Below are 23,873 nucleotides of genomic sequence, written 5' to 3' on the forward strand. Positions count from 1 at the left end.
TTCATTCTAGTTTTCTTATATATACACACACAAAAATATATTGTTGAACTAATAATGCAGAATAAACGAGTCAGTCTCAGTCTCTTGTAAATTAAATGAACTAAGCTTAAGTTTAAGCTTAAGCGAGCTCGAGTTAGTCTCGGATCGACTCATTTACACCTTCGCTGGACATACACAAAATTCCATAATATTTGGGCTATTGCATCTAGGACATAGGATTCCATATTTCCATGTTAGCAAAGTAAAAGGGTGCTTTGACTCCATTGAAATAAAACTAGGGGATGTTAGTGAAACTTTTCAGTTTCAGACAGTTGGAGGATTTTCAGAATGTTTCCTTCTAAATTCTCCATTAAATTTCCCATTTGTTCGGAATTTCTATTTCTTTTGATAGGCATTCTCTCCCTCTCTTGTTGCTTTCTCTAATATTCCGTGCAACTCCTGCCCTTGTCCTACCGTCCAATTTCTCACTTCTTCATTAGCCATTTCTGCATGCACGGTGAGTTATTTGAATTCATTTTAATTTATATTATAGAACGTACATTATATATCTTTCAACCATAAATATATAAATCGTTCATTAATTTATTCTTCATGTTTTCGGTGATCTACCTAATCTTTCCCAGATGTTTATTGGTTTGTAGAAAGTGTAGAAAGGAGAAATGGCATATAAGGTGGACAAAGTTCACGGGTATGATTACCTGTTTAAGATAGTATTGATCGGTGATTCGGGTGTCGGAAAATCGAACATTCTTTCTAGGTTTACGCGGAATGAATTCTGTCTGGAATCTAAATCAACCATAGGTGTCGAATTCGCAACAAGGACTATCCAGGTTCGTCGGCCTTCTCACAATTTCCTGTAATAACCTTTGTTGGTTAGCAGGGTATTGACAAAGCCATGAATTTTTTGATAACGGGTATATGGGTTAAAAATAAAAAGAAATGGAGAATTCGAGATCAACGGGTCAGTTTATTTATTATGGTATTTAAAAAAATAATAATAATTGGGATATGTCGGTAATCCATTTAACGGATGATAGTGATACTTATTTGTTTAGTAGTGATAGAACATTACAATGTAGGTTGAGGGTAAGATTGTAAAGGCCCAAATATGGGACACAGCCGGTCAAGAGAGGTACCGAGCAATCACAAGCGCATATTACCGAGGAGCCGTAGGCGCCCTGTTGATCTATGACATAACAAAGAAGCAATCGTTTGAAAACGTGCGCCGTTGGCTAAGGGAACTCAAGGACCATGCAGACGCCAACATTGTCATCATGTTGGCTGGAAACAAGGCGGATTTGAGCCATCATAGAGCGGTTCAAGAAAGCGATGGTCAAGCGTTAGCCGAGCAAGAAGGGCTCGTGTTCTTGGAGACTTCTGCACTTGAAGCATATAATGTTGAAAAGGCGTTTCAGATGATTTTGTTGGACATATATAAGATAGTAAGTAAGAAAGCCTTGGCTGCTCAAGATGCCGCCTCTTCTTCTACTCAAGTTCCTAGCCAGACAACCGCTATAAAAGTTGGTGATTATGACAATAATTCAAGGAAATGTTGTTCTAATTAGAGAAAAGAAAAGAAAACAGTGAACACAAATTATTATGTGTAATGTTACAATTTAGTTTCTGTATTAAACGAACATTACAAAATTATAACACTATTTTACTATAATGTTTCTGATAATTGTTTTTTGTTGTTTTGTTTATTCAACATATTAAAAGGCTTCTTTACATGTAATAAAATGCATATTTATCATTCCCATATTTATAGCTCTCGACTCAATTTTGTGGTATGGTTCAAGAACTCTTTCACGTATGAAAGAACTTGTCAGATGGGCTGCGAAGGGAGTTCAAAAAATATTTAACAAAACGGTGTTGGAAAAATATTAACCTAATTGATGTTGATTAATTTATTATGTATTCCCCTATATATTAAAAACTCAAAGCTTTGAACAGTAATATAGGGTATTTTAAGGATTTCCAACGCTTCCTATTATTTTCTTTGTTGTATGAACACATACACTAGGGTTAGAGAGAAGAGTAAGAGAGAGACAGATTAGAGGTGGAGAGAAAGGCAGAGCCATCGTCCGGCTGGCCACCCTCCCCGGCTAGCCACCCTCTTGGCAGTGATGATGGTTGGGTGGTTTTGACGCGGCAAACAGTAGAGAAAGCAGCGATGGACAGAGAGAGAGAGGGGAGCGGCGGAGATGGAAAACCCGGCCACGTCTCCGACCGGCCACCCATGGTGGTGGTGACGGCGACCGTGACGGTTGTGGCTTCTAGGTTTCGCTCGACAACATTCTGGTGGATTCCCAAGCCTAAAAGACCAGTGTGAGTCACAGAACCCCGAATATGGCCAGCCAGAGGCGTTGAGAGAGGAGATGGAGGAGTTGCCGGCGGGAGATTGGGAATTACAGAAATGCCTCTGGTGACCGTCCGTCGCGTTCTTTATAAGGTTCGATTTTTTCGTTTAGGTATTAGAATTTGTGCTTTAGTAGTTTTTGTGCTGCTGGTATTTGACTGGGCCTATTTGGTGGTGGAGGCCTCGTCACCAAATGAGACGTGCGATGTCTCATCTGTAGGGGGCGGTGGTAGAAAACCACCAAACCCTTCAAACATCAATCTCGTCGGTATCATATCAGAGAAAGAGAGAGCGCAATAGAAGAATATACAGAGAAAACCGCTTCCACGGTGGGTTGCGGCGGTGTTTCATGGCGGTGGTTCTGCCGCCGGTGATAGCGATAGTTTGTCGAAGAAGACGCCATTGCATCCGACGGTCCGGCGCGACAGTGCACAACGGAGGTTCACACATAGAAAACTGCTTATTGGGCTTCTAAAAAATGGTATGTGCAGTTTCTTTTTTTGAATTTCGTCGAATAGTTTATTTGCATCTTTACGTCGCTGCTAAAAACTGTTTATGTAATCTCTGTATGTTCATAGTCGGTTACCTCCACACTAATGTCGGAGACATCAAGTGCGAAATCGTGCGTGATGAAGTGCTTAACGCATCAGAGGTTAGTTATATAGGGCTTATCGGATGGCGGATGACAGTGGTAAAGAGCTATTGGTTATACCCGGCGACTAGGATTCCATCGTCTTCCTGTTAGTATTTGTACCTTTTTCAAGTCAACGTACTGCGGCTATGGTATGTATCTAGCCATCATTGGTGATAGGGGTCGGAAACGACGGTGACAAACACTAAAATGTGATTGTGGATGGAGTGTAGTCGCCTAGAACGATTGTTGGCAGACATGTTTATTTCTTTTACTGATGGGTTTATCATAACTAAAGTGTAGCTGGCTTGACATATATATAGTCGTTGTATGCTGAAAGAATTAGGGCTTTTGAAATCTGAATTTGATTGACCCACTTCTTTCTTTTGTTGATCGACTTGGTATGCTGATATGCATTCTAAGATTGTGTACATCGTGTTATGTTTTCTACTTTTAATCTGTCTTATGTTTTTTTTAAGTGCGTGACATGTATTAGTTGTTTGGCGTTTCAAAGAATTCGATTGGTCTGCTTTAAAATTGAATTTAGTTGACCCATTTTTAAGCTTTGCAAATCTGCTTGGTAAATTAAATGCAGTCTATTGTAGTCTAAATAGTATTATGTTTAGTAATTTTTCCGTTGTGGTCATTAGGATGACATCTTAAATTGGTGATGATAAATGTTGAGTTATGCATCAAATTGTTAATATTGATATGTGTTTAGGAATGTAAGAAAATTTACCATTTACCAGCTCTAGAGGAACCTACATGTGATATTAAGTGTACACCAAATGTATGGAAACTTTGAAACCTTTACATACTAACTCATGGGTTGTGAAGAAAAGTAATAAGCGAAATCAAGTGGGGTTGTTGGGTTTGCGGTTAAAGAAGACGAATATGCGTTAGTATATTTAACACCGAATTCACTCGCGCAACGCGAACCACGAATATGTGTTAGTATATTTAACACTGAATTCACTCGCGCAACGCGCGAGATGAAAATCACTAGTTTTTTTAGTAATACATAATACGTTAATATTTTTTTTTCCAACACCGTTTTGTGATATTTTTCCAACGGAACAGTTGCTGAAGACCTTGGCATGCTCTTTTGCTTTCCTCCTACACAGGTCCAACATCAGTTTTGTGGTATGGACTCCACCACTTAACATGACCACATGACCACAAGACTACGGACTATGCCTTACTCCTATAGCACTCTATACATGTTAAGGGGTGGCTCGTATGAAATTAATGACAAGTTTATCACATAAGAATGTTCCAGAAATACGAATCAAGTATAACGTATTAGCATGCATGTTTGGATTGTTTGTGCGATTGTATAAAAGTCTAATTGTAACTATGTAGGTTAATAGGTAAACATATTGCACCCAAAGTGTAAAACGGAAAAAGGGCGTTCGAGTATACTCACGGTTTTGCAAATCTTCGATTAGAAATCCCGCGAGTCGTTGAGTAGAGGATGAGAGCTCTTGGAACACCGAGGTTACCCTACAGGTGGGTAAACGAAGGTGTGAGTTGTTGAAGTTTGAACGAAGGATTTAGTTTCAGAATTTAAAGTACGTAGGTATATATATAGTATGAAAGTATGATTAAAACAGAAGATATATTCCGTCCAGGCACTTGTTAATTGTTTTGACACTGAGTTTCTGTGGTTTTACGGGTCCTGATTTACCCGTCAGAATCAGTAACAAGGAACGAGGAAATGAAATACGAGAACTGAAGTAACACAAATTGTTCGAACGACTGGACAATTCGCACGAGTGGGCACCATTCGCGCGAAAGGGGCTACCCTTCGTGCGAATGGGATCTGTTTGGTGGGAACCGAACTTTGTCTCGTACGTTTTTAACCATTAATCGGCTATGTTTGTGAGTCCAGTTGTGTTATTTAGTTATTTTATATAGTATAGTACAGTCCTATAGCCATATAGATCATAGAAGTCCTCTATGGAGGTAATAACCCCATTATAAGTTCACCAAAGCACAAGTTCGTTAACTAGGTTAACAAACCGGTTGGTAAAATACCAAACAACCAAACAAGGACAACCCAGGTGTGCCGTCTCAATATGGAAGGTATGAACCAAGTGTTGGAGGTTGGACAGGGTTAACTTATTCTAGGTCTAGGAGATTGTTTGGGTGTTCGTTTGCAAATTCAAGTGAGGTGGTGGAACTAGATTGGAAGCCAAGGCCCCCACGGTTCACACTCTGTTATTACAGAATCATCTATATCAAGGATAGAGATCTGAATAACATACAACACTGAAAAAATGCCGGAATGAGGTAAAACAGTGCCTTTCGTTCGAATTGCTGGCCCAGTCGCACGACGGGTGAGTCCCTTCGTGCGAATGGCTGGCCATTCGTGCGAGAGGTCCTATTTCGAGGCGAAACAGTTCGGTTTTGTTTGAACTGTTCACATTCTTGGCTGGAATTAACCGTAACAGTAACCCACAACTATAGACTTAGCTTGTGAGCTCAGTGGATTCGTAATTTCGTCAAGTCTTGTTAATAGAAAGTTGTTTTATAAAAGTTTGAAAGACTTACTTCCCTCTCTAGCTTGGTCCTAATTATTTCTGAGAGTTATCATCAGATTGCCAAGGCAGATGTGTGAACCAAGCTACTGTGATGTGAAGAATGTAAAAAGATAGAAAAAAAAATAGAAAGGATTAAAGTGTTTATGAGTTGTAAACACTTAGGATGTTGCTGGGAAGTGTTCAGCTGAGATGTTCGATTTCTGTATGTTAGAGAGAATGTCAGAGTTGTGGAAGGTGAGAAAAGAGGGTGAGGGTTCGTATTTATAGGCTGAGATGGAGTTTGGGACGAAAGGGATTTCGGGCGAAAGGGCCCTTCGTGCGGATGGCACTCCATTCGCACGAAAGGGACTAACCCCTTTGTACAAAGATTATTTTGGAATTGGCCAGTTTTTGTTCATTAGATAATGGCAGGTTTTTGTTGATTTCCTATTGGCAGGTTTTTGCTGATTTGGAATTGGCAGGTTTTTGTTTACATAATGGTTTTGGTCTCTTTTGTCTGACATGATTTGTGAATGCTAGTGGGAGGGTGACAAGGGTTGTCGAGGGTGAGGGGAGGTAGGGGTGGTCAGAGGTGGGGTAGAATTAACCGGTGGTGGTGTTGGTGAGGTGGCCGTTTTCGGAGATAATTCCGGCGGTGGAGAGGATGGGTGGAGAAGAGGAAGATGAATAAGGTGTGTGGTGGGGGTGTTTTGTATTAAATTAAGAAGTGGGTCCCATGTAAATTATGAATAGAGTAAACTTCTATTTTGCTCCCTGTGGTTTGTGGTTTTAACACTTTTACACCAAACCTTTAAAAACATACATTTTACTCCCTGATCTATACAACCTATCTCTATTACACTCCCTGCCTCAAACGCCGTCCACTTCAAACGTTAAAACACTGCCACGTGCTCCTCATGCGAGGGGCAAATCTATCATTTCCCAAACCAGATATTTAAAAACCATTTTAAAACCCTAAGTTCAATATTATAATCTTTATTCTCCCAACTTTCAATACATTTTACATACCCTAGAAATTGATCAGACTCCAACGACGAAGGCGATCGACGATTGAAGTCCAACGTCGCTGTGGTACATTCGTCCTAAAGGACAATAGTCACTTGTTGAGAATCTATATGGTGAGTTTTCTAACCCTATCCTCTAAAATTGTGATTTTTTTCTACAATTTCCACAATGTTAAAGTTATAACGGTTTCCTTTTTCTTATGATTTTTTAGTTAACACTAAATTGTTCTCACTCAAGATTCATCATGGAGATTCTTTCACAAAGTTTCCCAGAAGGATGTCTGTGAACGGTAAGGTAGACTATGTTGACAAGGATGAATTTTCAGTTCATGAAGTAAGTTATATGTTATTAGAACTAGGTTACTCAGAAAAGGAGTTGATTTTTTACCATTTCAAAGTATTTGATGAAGATTTGAACTTTGGTTTGAGGGCTTTAGGAAATGACTCTGATGTGATAAGTGTTTTGTCTTGTGTGGGTGATCATAAGCTGATAGAAATATATACTGAGCATGGCCAAACTTTAGTTGAAACATATTTCATGCCTCCTAATTGTAAAGTTAGGATAGAGGAAATAAGTGATAATGGAGACAATGATGGTAAAACAGTTAGGAGTACACAACAAATACTAGCAAAAGCTTCTAGGGGACTAGCATTAGAGTACAATGTAGGTGATTCTGGAACAAGTCGGGTAGAGGATGCTGGAACAAGTCAGGTAGTGGATGCTGGAACAAGTCAAACTGAGATGGTATTAGATGCTGGGATTAACCTAGGTGAATTAGATCAAAGTCAGGTAGTGAAACCTGGTGAGGGAAATGGTAATGTTGATAAACATGGTAATGGGGATAATGATGGAGATGGGGATGATGAGGGATATGGGGATGATGAGGGAGATGGTGAGGGAAGTGAAAATGAAGATGAGAACCTAGATAGTGAACTTGTTGATATTGTTGAAGAGGAAGATGATTATGATGATTCATATTACATGGTAGATGAAGAAAATATGATTTCTGATGCGGTGGTCGATATGCATGATTTCAAAAGTTATGTGGACCATGACCTTGAAGAAGAGCCTTTAGAATACAATGAAGTTAGTGATGTAGATGTCATGGGATTAGATGCACATTTAGATGAGTTTGACAACCTAACAAATGAAGAAAATGACCCACCCATGAAGAAAAAGTTAAGAAGGGCAAGAAGGAAACATAAAAGGAGAAAAGATAGAGTGGATGGCCCACTCTATCTTGGTCAAGTTTTTGCTGAAAGGAAACGAGTAAGGAATCTTGTTAAGAAATTGGTTGTGTCTAGCAAAAGGCAACTAAAGATTATTAGGAACGATCTAGTAAGGTTTCGGGTAATTTGTGAAGGGTTTAAACTAGGTCTCAGGTAATTTGTGAAGGGTTTAAACCAGAATTTGTGAAAGGTTTCAACAGGCTATTGGTTGAAGGAAGGGACAAGCCAGTTATAACATGCCTGGAGTATATTAGAGAATACTTGATGAAGAGGAATTTTGTTGTGCACATACTGATTTCAAAGAGTTAAGGACCTTTGACACCAAAGACTACAGAGATATTTGAGAAGATAAAGGAGAAGGCTGCTGATATGTCTGTCCAATGGAATTCTGTGAACAAGTACCAGGTTAAAGGGAATTCAATGGAGCAGTATGTTGTTGACATGGCAGACAAAACCTGTTCTTGTAAAAGGTGGGAATTAACTGGTATTCCTTGTAAGCATGTTGTGGTTGTGATATGAGACATGACTGCACATGGGATAACATTGGATGCTCCAGATGAATGGGTTTCAAAGGTGTATTGGTTAGAAACTTGGAAGCAAGTTTATGCTTACACAGTGGACCCTATCAATGGAAGGAATATGTGGACACCTTCTACTTGTCTAACAACTCTTATACCACCAAAGCACCATAAACAAGTTGGTAGGCCAAGAAAGAAGAGGAAGAAATCTGCAGAAGAATTGTGAATAGGCATCTAAGCAAGGGAAGTTGACAAGAGCTGGTCAAACAGTCAAGTGCCCAAAGTGTGGTGGAAAAGGGCATAACCAGAGGTCATGCAAAGGGAATGCAGAAGGGTCGCGGGCAAATGCAGAAGCATGATGTTTGGGGTTGGCTTTTATATGTTTCTAAGTGTCAAGAACAATGACTTCTTTTGGTGTGGTTGTTTGTTTTATGTTTGGCCATCATTTTGAAGTACTACAGTTTATGGCCTTTGTTTAAACTTATATGTGTTACGAATCATCTGTGTTATGAATCCTATGTGGTATGAATTAGATATATTATGTAATGAATGTGTTTAGACAAGTATTAGTTTGGAATTGGCCAGTTTTTGTTCATTAGATAATGGCAGGTTTTTGTTGATTTCCTATTGGCAGGTTTTTGTTGATTTGGAATTGGCAGGTTTTTGTTGACATAATGGTTTTGGTCTCTTTTGTCTGACATGATTTGTGAATGCTTTTGGTCATTTTTGTTAACATAATGGTTTTGGTATCTTTTGTCCGACATGATTCGTTAATACTTTTGGTCTTTTTTTTGTACACAATGGTTTTGGTCCCTTTTGTCCGACATGATTTGTTAATGCTTTTGGTGGTTTTTGTTAACATAATGGTTTTGGTCTCTTTTATCCGACATGATTCGTTAATACTGTTGGTCGTTATTTTAAGGAACAAAAAGATACACAACATCCAAACAACATACATTATATCCAAACAATTTAGGAACAATGTTCATTCTAAGAACCAAACAACATCCATTATATTCGAAACAATACGTAATAGAGATACATACCATATTACATTATCACATACTACTAACCACCTACACACCTTATCTAGGTCATTTTTTAAGAAATAAAAAGATACACAACATCCATGTCAGCCCTAACATACATTTCAACTTCCTGTTTGCTTTTACAGCTTCTCTGGCAATGGCTTCATTCCGGTTACACCTCTCCAACAAACCCGGTATTATTTCTGTAGATCTGCGACACATTGGTTATACGTGTTCCTCTATCATAGCGAGTAGTATAGTATAAGCATATAACCTAGCATAAGGTCGTCCACAATGAGCGATTTGGTAGCGCTTTGAGATAAAGGTTTACTGCGATTCGTGTTTTTCGATCAAGCGGACGTGAAAAGCGAATAAATCACCATAAATCGTAACACATAAACAGATAAAAGCACATAAATCACATAAAATCGTCGAATATCAGAGTCGGCAGTAGCGAGCTCAGAATCGAAACACATAAAAATCGAGAAATAGATTGTCTGCGGCTAGATAGACATCGACTAACCAAAGTGATTCGACTATTCACAAGGTCCTTTCGTACGCACTTTGACCTTTGGGACTGTGTTTTCGCCTCGTATCTGGGCGAATGGCACGCATCCCTCTGGTTACAGCGTAGCTTCAAGCCGTTGGAGTCCGTCGAGACTTTGGTGAGAGTTTGGTAAAACAAAATAGGGGTCGGAACAAGTCATCAAGATTCGGGTTTCACCCCTGACTTAACAACTTCGTTCCTGTTTTAATAAGAATAACGACGAAAATCTGCGTTAAAGTATGGATTTCACTCCTGATTCAACGCAAATTCTCTTGTTTTGTAGATAGAAATGCAGGTCGAACAGGCGATTTAATCGAGAGCTTGCGGCTTTCACACCTATTCTCGACCTGATTACCAGTTCATTTTGAAATAATAATGTGCAGTGATAGTGTAGCGTGCGAAAATAGCGAGAAGTAGTAAGCAAGCTCGTACATGACCCCTACAGGGTATGCACAAGTCGGTCTTGTGGGTACTTAACTATAGACTAGGTCGTTTCCAAGACTCCGACCCGGACTAGATCGAGTCTTGTCTAATTCCCTATAGTTATGGCTCTGATACCAATCTGTCACACCCCAACCGATGGCGGAATCTGCGGGGCGTGGCACTGAGCGAAACCGATTGTCCAAAAGTTTCCATAACAATTATAATTACCAGATATTTAAAGCAACACGTCCCATACCATGCCATAAATGATAATACAATTATTACAAAAAAGATCTAGTCAAATTGTTCTGTGCCGACAACTCAGATTTTTATTATAGACAATTATTTATTGTTGACCTAGGTCTTTCCTAGCCTCGATTTCACAGCAAAGTAAGCAAATAAGCATCCTAGCACCTGTCACATACGTTAAAGTAAAAGTCAATACACATAGTGTAAAGGTGAGCATACAAGTTTAATAGATATAATAGAGTTCGAAATCGATTACGCATAACCAGCACGTACACAGTGTGAAATGAAGCATGTTAGTTATCGACATGAACCTATCGATACCAATGACTGTGGGTTGACTGCCCAAGGCAGTTCGCGATACACACTCACCACTGTGAGCCATGTAACTAATTGTCCTTAACAACCCCTGAGTGAACAGATGCTGAGTCCAAACTATAGTAGTATCGTTGCTAAGGCAGGTAGACAACATTCCATGTGTAAACATAACAAACAAGCATTCATTAAGTCACGTATAACATGCGGTAACAGTTAGCGTTAAAAGTATTGCGTAGTGTGTTTGATGTGATTTAGAATAAGTAACGTATGTAACACCCAAAAGTGCATATAGCAAAAAGGGATCGAGTATACTCACAACGATTGATGGATTGAAGGGAGCGCTAGAGAGTAGGGTTAGCCTGATTAGAACGATAGCATAACGATAAGCGACGCATAAGACGATACAAGGTGTAAGTGGGTCGGTCAGCAGTTTGATCGGATGGTAGTCTGATCGGACAGCCGGTCGTTCGAGTGACAGTCCGCTCGGATGGTCATTCGATCGGGTAACCTTTCGAGTGGATTGTTTCTTCCTTTGAGAAGGATGTGTTTGTGTATGATGGCTTGACTTTTGAAGTTTTCGTTGTAGCATTTTGAGAATACAGAAGTATCTCTACCTTTCAGGTTGGTCGATCGAACGACCGTTCGATTGGACGACAACCCGATTGGTTGGACACTTTAGCGAGAACAAGTTCACCGCATGATGATCACTCGATCGGATGACCACCCGATCGGGTGGCAATCCTTGTGCAGGGAAACATGTTGAAAATTGTTTAAGCGTTGAAGTATGATCATTACATGGTTGAGTGGTAGTCCGATCAGATGGTAATCCGATCGGTCAGCCCTTTGTTCAATGTTCATCCTTCAAGGTTTTGAAAATAAAGTTAAGTGTGGGACCAAGGTGTAGATCGATCGGGTGACAACCCGCTCGGATGACAATCCGATCGGACAGCTTTCCGTCCTGCTCGTCCTGTTCGTCTGACTCTTGGTTGTTTGACCTGTGTGAAATCAAGAGGCTAATGGGGGAGTATGATGATTTGTGTTGTCTGTATATGTAAAGATCGAGAGAGAAATGGGAGAAGACAGACTTAAAGTCTGTGTTCTCTTGGTGTGTGTGTGTGTATATTTGAGTGTTTGTTTAGGATTTTGAAAGAGAGTGTGCAGGATTTCTTTTGTATATATTGTGGGTTTGTTGTTTGGTTTGAGTATTTATAGAGCTCTAGAGATCTTGTAAAATCTTGTTGAGATTTTATAAGGATTTTGCAAATCTTGTATGGATTTTTCATATCTTGTAGAGATTTTGCGTAGCTAGTAGAGATTTTATAGATCTTGATAAGATTTGTTAAGGTCTTAAATTATGTGCAGGTTTAAGCTTGTGGGTTTTGGGCTTGGGCCCAGGGCCCACAAGCCCATCTCATGTGTAAGTGGCCCGTAATTCCTACGAGACCCGATATCACGACCCAAACTCCATAAGCATAAAACATTCGTGTAACGTCCATATTTGTCGGCGTCGTCAGTATTTCGTACGTTCTCAGTTTATTACCGTTTAATTTCCAACAGTATCTCCGCAGATCGTCACACGCGCATGGTAGAACCGCATAAGCGTTCCTAAGCTTACTGAGGCCCTAATTAAGTTAATTTGCATCGTAAACACTATTTATTACTGCGTTAATCGCTTGTTAATCACGTAATTAAGAGCCGTAAATTACCGGTTGTCACATTCACCCCCTGTTAATAAAATTTCGTCCTCGAAATTTAGACTACGTTAACTCCTTAAAGTTACGTTATGCGTAACTAAATACGAATAATGTCAAAGGAAACGAGATATACTGATACAGTCACCAATGTGACTAAGTTAACAGGGGTCCAATAAAAGAGGAATTTCAACCAATAGAATTCCAAACAAACATTCACAATATGCAAATGAATTCTAGAAACGATAACATCTACTAAATGGAACTTAGAATTAAGTTCAATGAAATAGTTTTGCATGAAACGCTCGATCATGATCAGCCCAAGCTGCAAGTTATACTGACGCCACAAGGTGTCGTAGTGAATGAAACAATTCAAATATAGCGGTGATCGAACAAGTATCACCTGTGTTTTGCATAAAACGCTCAATCGTGATTAGCCCAAGCTACAAGTTTGTACTGACACCACAAGGTGTCGTAGTGATTTAAATAATTCAATAATAGCAGTGATCAAACAAATTCACCGTGTTTGAAATCGAATGAAAGCGTAATAAAGTGAATCTGAAAGTTTGATTCAAATAACATTATAGAATTTTCAATTGGAAATGGAACATCAAGAAATACTGTTTTTGATCGAAGATGAAGAAGCAATGGATGTCGCAAAACTTTCGATCGATAATGAAGGAACCGTTAGTAGGTACACCGGAATATAAAATGAATTTGTGTACCATTGTCTTAACACACTATTGTATTAAGACTGCTGTAATATGATAAATCAAAGCGGATATAAAGCAAATCAATAAATAAATAATTTAAATCCATGCATGAGATGTGTAAACGAGATTAGCGCAAGCTTCAATTAGTGAAAACACCATCACAAGGTGTCGAAATCAACAAACAACTTAATGGAGTCGTAGACCAAACAAGTCCACTATGACTTGGAACAAATGAAACGCTTATTCGAAATGAAACCACATGCGTAACAAACGATGCATGCATAACATATGGAAGGAATATGTGGACACCTTCTACATATGATAAACGGTTGTTAAGGGACATTACCACGGAATGTCGAACATAGCGTATTCGTCATTATTGAGTCAGGGGGAATGCGGAGAAATACGTCTTCTCCTTAGCATGACTCGTGTCGTTTGCAGGACCGCGTGCCAACTGCCGCTTCCTCAAAAGTCGTATGTGACGTACTTCAACCTCCGTTGATGTATAGCTTAAGTTTCACGTATACCGGTGCACTAGCGTTTCGTTATGCGTAGGCTGCCTGCTCGGGAAGTCAAAATATCATAGACAATATGGGTAATGGTGTGTGCCCGAGTTAATATCCACAGTTCCTACGTGATGACCTTTAATGAACTTCAACATGAGTTTCCGAAGGTCTTAAATGCATGTTTCCTAAACTCTCAGAGTTTTGTGTACTATATGCGACTGTTTTTGTGTACCTTGTATAAAACACCACAATAGCGTATGTTTGAAAACAAAAGTTTGACTGTTTGTTTTTCGGCAACGGTTGGTGTAACACCTCGTAAAAGCACGTCCAATGATATGTTGACACGTGTAATAAACCCTAATAAAGTCAAACCTTGAATTTAAGGGACAAATTTTTCGAAAAATCGAAAAACTTTAATTATAAACAAACTGGAAGTATTAACATAACTTAAATAAGTTTTTTTTAAATAACCTTTTATGGTTTTATATTCACGAATGAGCCACTTATTGATCAAGTGTAGCCGTTTGTGTAATTAATTGAAAGTTTGCGCAATAAAGGGGTTAAAAGCGTCAACATGTAAATTCTTACCTCTGAGTGACCTTTTAACAAACCGAGAGCTTCATGATATTTGATTATTCTCTCGGGAATGCCAATCGTTGGCCGTCCAAGGCTTTTGTGCCTTTAAGTGACGTTACGCGCAACTTTGTAAGTATAAGGGACTAAAAGTGTCAATATGTTTAATTATACCTCTGAATGACATTTTAGGGAACCCGAAGCATTGTAATATTTAATAATACTCCCAAGAATGTTTAATATGGGTTGGATAAGGCTTCGATACTATTAAACGATGATATACGCAAGTTCGCGCATAAAAGGGGCTATTTACGTCAAACTGCAAAAGTCTATCGATTCGTATTGTATCGGACCTTCTGGAATATGACCATGAGTTAACCATACCCCATTTATCCTTTATATAGCTTAGATATGGGCTTAGAGGTGTTCGGTGCGCAAAAATAAACTTTTATGTCATACAGGGACTAAAAGTGTCAAAAAGTGCACAAGTTTGCACTTTTGCGCATATCTCGCATTCTGTATATCCCCGGACACCCAAAAATTTATGTATGCACTAAAATATTTTATTTTAGTGTGTGGCATGATAAAATTCCTTTCGTCGCGTGATTTGGATCGTTTTTCGTGTCCGTTCGTGTTTCGTCGTATTTAGCCGAACAACGTGACCGTACGACCAAACGAACCGACATCCGAGATATTTTTGAGCATATTTTAAGTTCCCTATACTTTAACTTCTTTTTAGAGCCTTGAAATGAGGTTAACGGGGCTTAAACGTGTCAAAAATGCATCGAAATCAAGTTTCTGGGCTGCAGGGACTAAAGTTGACAAATCTGCCAAACTTTGGCCAGGCGGGGCGCGTAAGACTCCCATAACTCTTACGCGGGCCGCGTAAACTCCCCAGAACTGCAAAAATTGATTTCCAGCTTGTTCCAGCTGTTCCCCATGTTTGCAAATGGTTTTGAACTATCTATGGGCTGGTTTAGGGGTGCCCAAGGTATTACAAATCAGGGGGCAGACTTGGACGGCTTAGATCGAAGCTCGTTTATCGAGGAACGATCTTAACAGTTGTGTGTTTCCTATATAAACCCAACTCATTTCATTTGCAACCCACACCTTGATCTTGAATTCTCTAAGTTGGGGACTTTGCTCCTCATACCTGAGAAATTAGGATCAACCCTCCATGCTTGGACCTTTGTAAGTCCCCTTTTCGTGCCTAGTTTAAATTTTTAGCGGTTATAGCCAAAAGGTCAAGCGTTTCGATAAAAGCTTTGACTTTTAAACGGCTGAGCCAGGGTTCGCAATGAACATGGCTACGTGACCGTAATTAGCTAGGTGATTAACCCTCAAAAGGGCACTTCCCAATTACCACGTTTACTTAGTTTAATTGTCAGGTCAAATGAAAGTCAAACGGGTTATTTTTAAGTAGAATGCATAACTATTAAAATAAAAGTCATAAAATCAGTTTTACACTTTAATAACTTGGTAAATATTAGTTGAACATGTTTAAACATGATTCAACCCGACAATTCTAAGTATAGGCTCGGTTCGGAACCGAAAGTCGCAAAAGTTGACTTTTGCTTTGACTTTCAGTTCTGACCCGATTTAACTTAGTTTAGATATGCCTTAGGATTCCATTAGGACCATGGTATAAGTTAGTATAACCCTCCAAGGTTATACGACTTGGTTCCATAGAAATCCTAGTTCATGAATGTTTCCGTTAAATGCCTAAATGTTGACCGTTATGCCTTTTGACCCTAAACCGATATTTTTGAAAATGTGAGAGGATAGAAACCTTCACTACTGAATTATAAACTTGTCCATAAAATTTGACATCAGTTTGAGGTCTAGATTAGGAGTTATGCTCAATAGCGTAATTAGAAGCTTCTTTAGTAATTAAATAGCGTAAATTGCATATAGCCTATCTAAACCCAAATTTTTATACAAAACTTTGTACCTACTGTATTAAAATAATATTTGGGGATTTTTAGAAATTTTTATTTAATTTTAGGTTGAGCATAACTTAGTGTTCTAAGCTTAATTCGGCTAATGCCGGTTTTGCCCTTTTGGGCTATAAAATGAGTTTTATAAATCCGATTGACCCCAAACCTTTTTCTACTGATCTAATATGTTAAATAAATTATTTTGAGCCTTCTGGAATTTTAAAAATATCAGCTTTCTATATAAAACCCGGAAATGGCTCCAAATCGCCTTTTTTAAGCGTTTTTAACGCATAAGTATGTGCTAGAACCTATTTAAGCATACGAGGTTGAAACCTACTGATGTATTCAGTAAAATTTTTATTTTAAACAGTAGGAGAATATCTTAAGATCATAATTCCAGTTTTGACCTTTTAAGCATATGTGAAATTACCAAAACGCCCCTACGGTGTCTAGAATGCTTAAAATTGATAAATTTCACATAGGATTAATACCCTACTGTTATAACTTAGTAAATTAAGTATATTTACTGATTTAATCAGACCTGTAACTCAGGTTATTATTTAAACCCTTTTGCAACCTTTAAAATGACCAAAATACCCCTTCGGGGCATAAAATGGTCTTAAACTCGTTTTGGGCATAATGGAAGGTATCATTCTGATATCACAACATTTTTAAGGCATATTAACTTAGGAAACTTGTTCATGACTCTTATGGTTACTCGTTATGCATGTTTCGCGTTCGGATCGGTTTATGTAACTAGTTTGCATAAAATAACCGAAACGGATCAAACCTTATCATTTTCACTTCAAAATCCAGAATGTGTTTAGTTTACCCATATTATACAAGTCTCCAAACTTGTCGGGTCTAAATCACATTCTAATCCGGTCTGCGCTTAATCATGCGTTTTGAACCGTATCCTCCTTTAAAACTAACCGGTCTAAGCATAGGCTTAAATAAGACCCGTTAGAATCTAATAGGTTATTAAAACCTTCGTTCCAGATTAAGAGCCCCAGTAGAAGTACTTGTGCTTGCTGATTTGATATACGGCTGGGATTGAATTTATATTTAGCTCAGGTAAATACGTTTAACTTATTTTCCCTTATACGGGCTTGGGATACGGTATTATAAAAATACCGCTTGGTCGGGTGTAGAAACCTTTTAATCGGAGATGATTAAATTGCATAATCCCGTTTTAATCTGTATTGCTTGATAGCAAATAACATTGGGGGTTAATGACCGTGTCCTGGATATCCTTGGCTCATTTAAAAAGTGAATGGCCACAACGTAAGCACAAGGTGTAGGCATAACACCTCCTGTTGCTTATGTGAAGCATATACTCACTCGTAAGGGTGTCTTCTTGTGAGATTATATTTGTGGTGTGTCTATTAATTTTGACCGGCTTGTATTATCACCGGCCCTATATGTTGGACAAACATGTAAATCGGATACAAGATTTTTATTAATAAAATTGTCCCAAGTTATAAAAATATTTTGTGCCTTGTGCATTCAAATCAATTTTCTAAACGTTTTCAAAATGAGTCAGTTAAATTGTATTTACCAGTGAAAACTGACGTATTTTCCAAAAAGGTTAAGTGATAGGTACTGTACGTAATTGGCTGGGAGCTCAGGGCGTTAATAAGGAATCTTGCCAGTTCTAGATGCCTAAAGTCTATTGAACAGTTTCTTTTATTTTGATCCGCCTGTGGATCCCTTTGCATACCGTTTGGAATACTTTGATATTCTCATTCGGTTGTAATAAAATTATCTTTTGCTTCCGCTGTGCATTTAAATTGTGTTGTTTGACTATGATGATATCAATTACGTCACGATAATCCCCCACCGGTAATATATGGAAATTTCGGGGTGTGACAGGTTGGTATCAGAGCCAACACTGAGTGAATTAAACACTAGCCATTTGTGTTTAATCTCAGTTACACAGTAGCACATTCCTTGACCTTCTGAGTCTAGACTTAACATAGGAGTACCCTCATCCTTATTAGGAAATCTATTGCTTCCAATTTTATATATATTCTGAATATGTCGCCAAGCGAAGAAGCCGTATTGGAAATCCTCTACAACTGGAGCCTTGAAATGCTGAGCTTTGTACCGCGGCTAGAATGAAACGTGCATCCAGGGAGAAAACATTCAGAAATAAAATAAAGAAGAAAACTCCTTTTGCTAAAGATCGTTTCTTTAATAGTCCTTATAAGGACATATTTATCTTTCAGTCCCTTCAAGGACAACATCATTCTTTTCAAGTCCCGTTTAGGGCAGATCTGTACTCTAATTTTATATAGTGGAATGATTAACTTTAAATTTTCATGCTAAAACATGAAATATGAAATAAATAAAAATAACATTCCTTTTATAAAATCTACCATTTTAATAGAATGACAAAAATCTAAAAAGGACAAGACCTAGCCACGTGTCATGTAAAGACAGGGCCAAGATGGTAGTTCCTCAATCGGATTCAGATCCTTATTAACATCTTAATTTAGGATTGTTCTGCGTTAAATATTAAAGAAGATCTTAAAGGGCATAACCTAGCTTGAATGTCATTAAAGACCTGGCTAAGATGGAAAAACCTGTTTAAAGAGATTCAGATTCTTGTTAACACCTAAGAACGTGTTAGCACTCCTGACAAAAGTGATTCGAGAAAATCACAATAATCATTCCTATATTGGAATTCTTCAAACTTCCTAATCTAGCCTAATGATCCAGAAATCATGGCTTATATCATCCTATAAGATGATCATATTATAAACATTCATTAGTGATGAAGTGCCTACGGGCTAAACTTGTTGTCTGATAAGACAACGACAGTGGTGGTCTTTACCCCCTGTCTAAAGATGTTGGATTGCGTCCAAGCATAATAGTCGGTAGGATCCATACGATCTCGACTAATAGCATCTGAAAGATGATCATACCATAAACATCCCTCAGAAGGGAAATGCCTACGGGCTATATCTATTTTCCCAAAAGACAAAAGACAGTTGTAGTCTTCGACTCTCTGTCAAGAAAAGTAACTAACTATGTTCAAACCCTAAATGCCTCGATCCCATACGATCATAGCTTATAAATTCAAAACCATCCTTGTGATTAGGCCTTTTGTGCCACTTTAATATCCTTAATGATTTATAACTAGGATAAATTATAATGAAAATACTAATTAAATATAATTAATAAATTAACCATATGGTTCATATTACCATGGTTAATGAGTCATCAAAAATGATAATCCCATAATAACCTTCGAATAAATCATTGTCAATATTTATGTAGCAATCAAGCTACATGGCTGGGTCAGACGAGGTTAACAGCCACCCGAAGGAGAACAATGATACTACCAGAATTAATATAACTGGTGCAGAACTACAGGCATTAATAGATGATGCTGTTACTCGAGCTCTCGACAGACAAAATAATGAATCAAGGGATGCACACTCTAAGACTCTATCTTTGGCTCGTAGTAAGCCCCATCCTAAATCACATGAGTCAGAGGAAGACGATGTTCATCACTCATCAAATCAGAGGAGTGTCCCGTCTGGTCAGGTTGTGCTTCATCAAGAGGCACCAGTTAAGAGCTGCTCCTATAAATATTTTGTCTCCTGCAAGCCCAGAGACTTTACAGGAGAGAAAGGAGCCATCGATTGCATGACATGGCTTGATGAGATGGACACTGTTGTTGACATCAGCGGTTGTGCAGAACAGGATGTTGTGAAATTTGTTTCACAATCATTCAAAGGAGAAGCGTTGGCATGGTGGAGATCATTGCTCCAAGCCACGGGAAAGACCCTACTTTATAACTTATCTTGGGATCAATTTGAGGCATTGATCAAGGAAAACTATTGTCCTCAGCATGAAGTAGAAAAGATAGAATCAGACTTCTTGACTCTGGTCATGGAGAATTTGGATTGTCAGGCATATGTGACAAGTTTTAACACTATGTCCCGCCTAGTTCCGTATTTAGTCACCCCTGAACCTAAACGCATAGCGAGCTTCATTGGAGGCCTAGCACCAGAGATAAAGGGGAATGTTAAAGCATCTAGGCCTACCACATACAGGTCCGCGGTGGACTTATCCCTATCTCTCACCTTAGATGCAATCAGAAATAAGTCTATTAAGGCTTCTGGCGAGGGAAAAAGGGAAAGAGAGGAGGAAAACTCTCAGCAATCTGACAGGAAGAAAAAGGGAAGTTTTAAGAGCAAGAAGGATTCCGAGTTTAGGAAAAATTCGAGTCAATCTAATGACAAACCCAAATGCAGTAACTGCAGAAAGCAACATTCTGGAAAATGTACAATTGACCCAAGTGCTAAACCGTGTGGAATTTGCAAGACCAAGGGTCACAAGACTTTAGATTGCAAGGAGTTGAAGAACGCGACATGTTACAACTGTAACGAGGAAGGATACATCAAAACCAACTGCCCAAAACTTATAAAGAAGCATGGAGGGGCCAGGGAAACAAGCGCGTGATTCTTCCAGAGGAATGCTCAGGAGTTGGTGCAGAATGACGACGACATAGCAGGTACCTTTCCTTATCAAGAGTTTATGCAGAAATTTATTTGATACCAACACAGATAAGTCTATTATGGACAATAAATGTTGTAAGCGGTTGTATCTGCCTAGAAGGACCTTAGGCATATAGCACAAGGTGGAATTGGCCGATGATACTCTAGAGACTGCTTCAACAATCTTAGATAGATATTTTATACTAGGAATCACTCTTATCAAACATCCCTATGTCAAGCTTTCAAGCTATCCAAAATCATCAATATGCTCAAGACAGATGTGACATTTTGATCCTCTGTCAAAAAGGGTGATGGACTAGGTCCAAACCTTAAATGCCATTGATGGTCTTTTATGACCTAGGCTAAGTAATATTGATGTATATTCTTTTAAATAACGTTCATTAAGAATGTTAGTGCTATATTGGCCTGCATGGTTTAATGATACCATGGTTAGTATATGCTAAGGCCATCAAGGTGATGAATAGCAACTGTTGGACTGCAACTAGGAAATCGATTCGTTTGGTAATAAGAACCAAAACTTGAGTATGACAAACGCGGATAAGACAGCAGTCAATCGCGCCATTGATAATACGACGCATGCTAATGATGTTACAATTGAGAACCTCAAAATTGACAAGGATATTCTTCTAACTATGATAGACGCAGCTGTTGGAAAAGCTGTGAAGGAGTCAGTGAAAAAGATCCAAGAGAGCTAAATGCTACTTGCTCCAAATCCTTCATAAACCTTAAGTGTAGAAAACTTTTAAAATCTCTCTCGGGAACCTTAGATACTAAGTGTAAGGTAAAACTTGCAGACAAAATTATAGGAACCATTTCTTCTGTTCCGTCAGAAATCCCCAGTCATGAAATTCTAACGTACCCTCTCTCCAGATAAAGTGCATTCATATGTAATTGATATCTCTTCAATCCCTATTGATTACGAATACCATATGGTATGACAAAAGCTCCATATGAGGATTGGTGTATCTTAATATGTTCCATAGATTGCTTCTATGCCTGATCAGTATGGAGGTTTAATGCATGGAACCCCAAAGATATTCCAATAATCATATGATACTAAAAGTCAACTAATGGTATTCAAGGAAGATATCCAGAATGGAATTGTCCAAGTAAATGTTCCCGATTAAGAAATTCGTGGACTTGTAACCTAAATGTGTCGCTTATTTGACACAAGCATTGATGGATGAACTAGAGCCTGAGATATGGAAAATCTCTATAACCTCCTTGTATCTTGATTATCTTCTCCTAAGATTACCCTGTTTACCTCCTTAGAGGCAAGTAGAGTTAAGATCAACATCCCGCTTAGGGCTGCATTATTGCGAAATCTCCATGATGACTGGTACCATCATTGGAAGAATCGGAACCCTGATTAAGTGAGTTTTAAGATAGAGGTTCATATAGCCTAACTCGATATTCTGAGGATTTGATGCGGTTAAGTAAGAAAGACGGTTCATTTGCTTATACATTTGATTACCGCAACCCTATTTAGGCAACGATTAAGAATCGTCGTTAGCTACCCAGGATCGTCGATTTGTTCGACTAGCTGTGAGGATTACCTATTCCTTAAGATTGGTTTTAAGTGGTTGGAATAACCATCTCACCTTAAAATAAGGTTTTCAATAATAGTTGTTATATAAGTATCAAGGTTGCTCCTTTGGAGACCTTGTATAGATGGAATGTTAAACATCTATTGTTAGAACAATAGATTGGTAAGTCCAATTATCAGGATCTGAAAGTTGCATTGGAAACAACAAATAAGATCATTCGAATTCATAATCATCATAAAGTTGCTAGTAATCGGCAGAAGATTTAGGATTGATAAAAGTTGCAACCTTCTTAAGTCCTTAATAAGGAATAAGGTTCAATCGAAGGTATCACCCTTAGAAGGGTGTGCAAAATTTTAAATTGTGTTGTTTGACTATGATGATATCAATTACGTCACGATAATCCCCCACCGGTAATATATGGAAATTTCGAGGTGTGACAGTTGGAGACCATATTCAAGTACTAGGCGTTCTGTATGTATTCAGGTTTTAATATTCTAAGTTCCCAGAGGAAAGTGAGGTTAGAGCCTAGGTATCTCTACAGAAACCTAATTTGCTGTAACCTATAGCTCTGATACCAATCTGTCACACCCCGAAATATCAGAGCATTGGCGTGACTGGACTGGTATCTTCATTGCACAGCGGAAGCAAATAATCTAAGTCTTTTAGAAATTGAACGCCCACTAAGTACTCGACTCCACATGGTTCTCCTATTCCAACCGTGCCTCAGTTTCTGAAAAGTAACCTGAGAAAGAAACATGTGAAAAATCAACATAAAGTTGAGCGAGTTCATAGTTTGTTTGTAAAAGATTTGAAATAAATCTTTTTGAATGACCGGTTTTTGATGTATTGTTGAGAAAACGTATTTAAAATCATTTTCTTGTCATGTTATATGAAAACTCTGTATTTGTAACGCATTGTATTTGCAAAAACCTTGCATTTGTAAAGTCTTGTGATTGTAAAATTTGTGTACTGTCAATGTTCACCCTGACATTGACATCAAGCCTGCATAATCCTATGCTTTGAATGTGTATTAAACATGATAGGTAATTTGTAAAGACGTATTGAAACTGAGTTTTGTATATGTAAGGAATACGAGATCGCTAATGGTTCGCGAGGCCACTAACATATGTAACGAAATAGGAAGTCACCAAACCTAGGCATTTTTGTCGAGTTCGACTGAGACACAAAAGCACTCATTAGTAGAAGTAGGCCAAGAGTGGGGTTGCCTGAAACCCATTAGATCTAACCCTTCTGTTCCGCGGTCTAAATGTATACGTTGACTAATGGTGCTTATGGTACCCTATTCATCACGTGATCTATGTGTCATTCCTTAGTTTTGTGTGCCTCTTTGTACTTGTATTTTTCCGAATTTTAGAAACTAGAGTACATGTGTATGTACATTTCGAAAAATGCTCTTGCTTGAAAAACCGCTATAGAACATAAGCTTTTCGTAAACCATTTATGTCAGTTGAAACTTGTTTGTAAAATGGTTTAGAAATACGTAATTGAAAACCTTGTATGTTTTGCGAA

General features: G+C 38.4%; 1 protein-coding gene and 1 long non-coding RNA gene across 2 annotated transcripts; both read left to right on the forward strand.

The window, feature by feature from the left end:
* The first annotated feature begins 646 nt into the window (after nt 1–646).
* LOC110894886 (ras-related protein Rab2BV) lies at nt 647–1,666 on the forward strand. The gene is made up of 2 exons (XM_022142136.2): nt 647–830; nt 1,080–1,666. Exons 1-2 carry the CDS (start codon nt 660–662, stop codon nt 1,563–1,565), a joined length of 657 nt encoding a protein of 218 aa, XP_021997828.1. The 5' UTR covers nt 647–659; the 3' UTR covers nt 1,566–1,666.
* Nucleotides 1,667–1,985: 319 nt separating this feature from the next.
* On the forward strand, nt 1,986–3,376 carry LOC110894887. The gene is made up of 2 exons (XR_002566784.2): nt 1,986–2,840; nt 2,938–3,376. It is a non-coding gene; the product is annotated as an uncharacterized LOC110894887 (long non-coding RNA).
* Nucleotides 3,377–23,873: the final 20,497 nt, after the last annotated feature.

This window comes from Helianthus annuus, chromosome 12 (genome assembly GCF_002127325.2).
Source record: "Helianthus annuus cultivar XRQ/B chromosome 12, HanXRQr2.0-SUNRISE, whole genome shotgun sequence".
Taxonomy (NCBI): domain Eukaryota; kingdom Viridiplantae; phylum Streptophyta; class Magnoliopsida; order Asterales; family Asteraceae; genus Helianthus; species Helianthus annuus.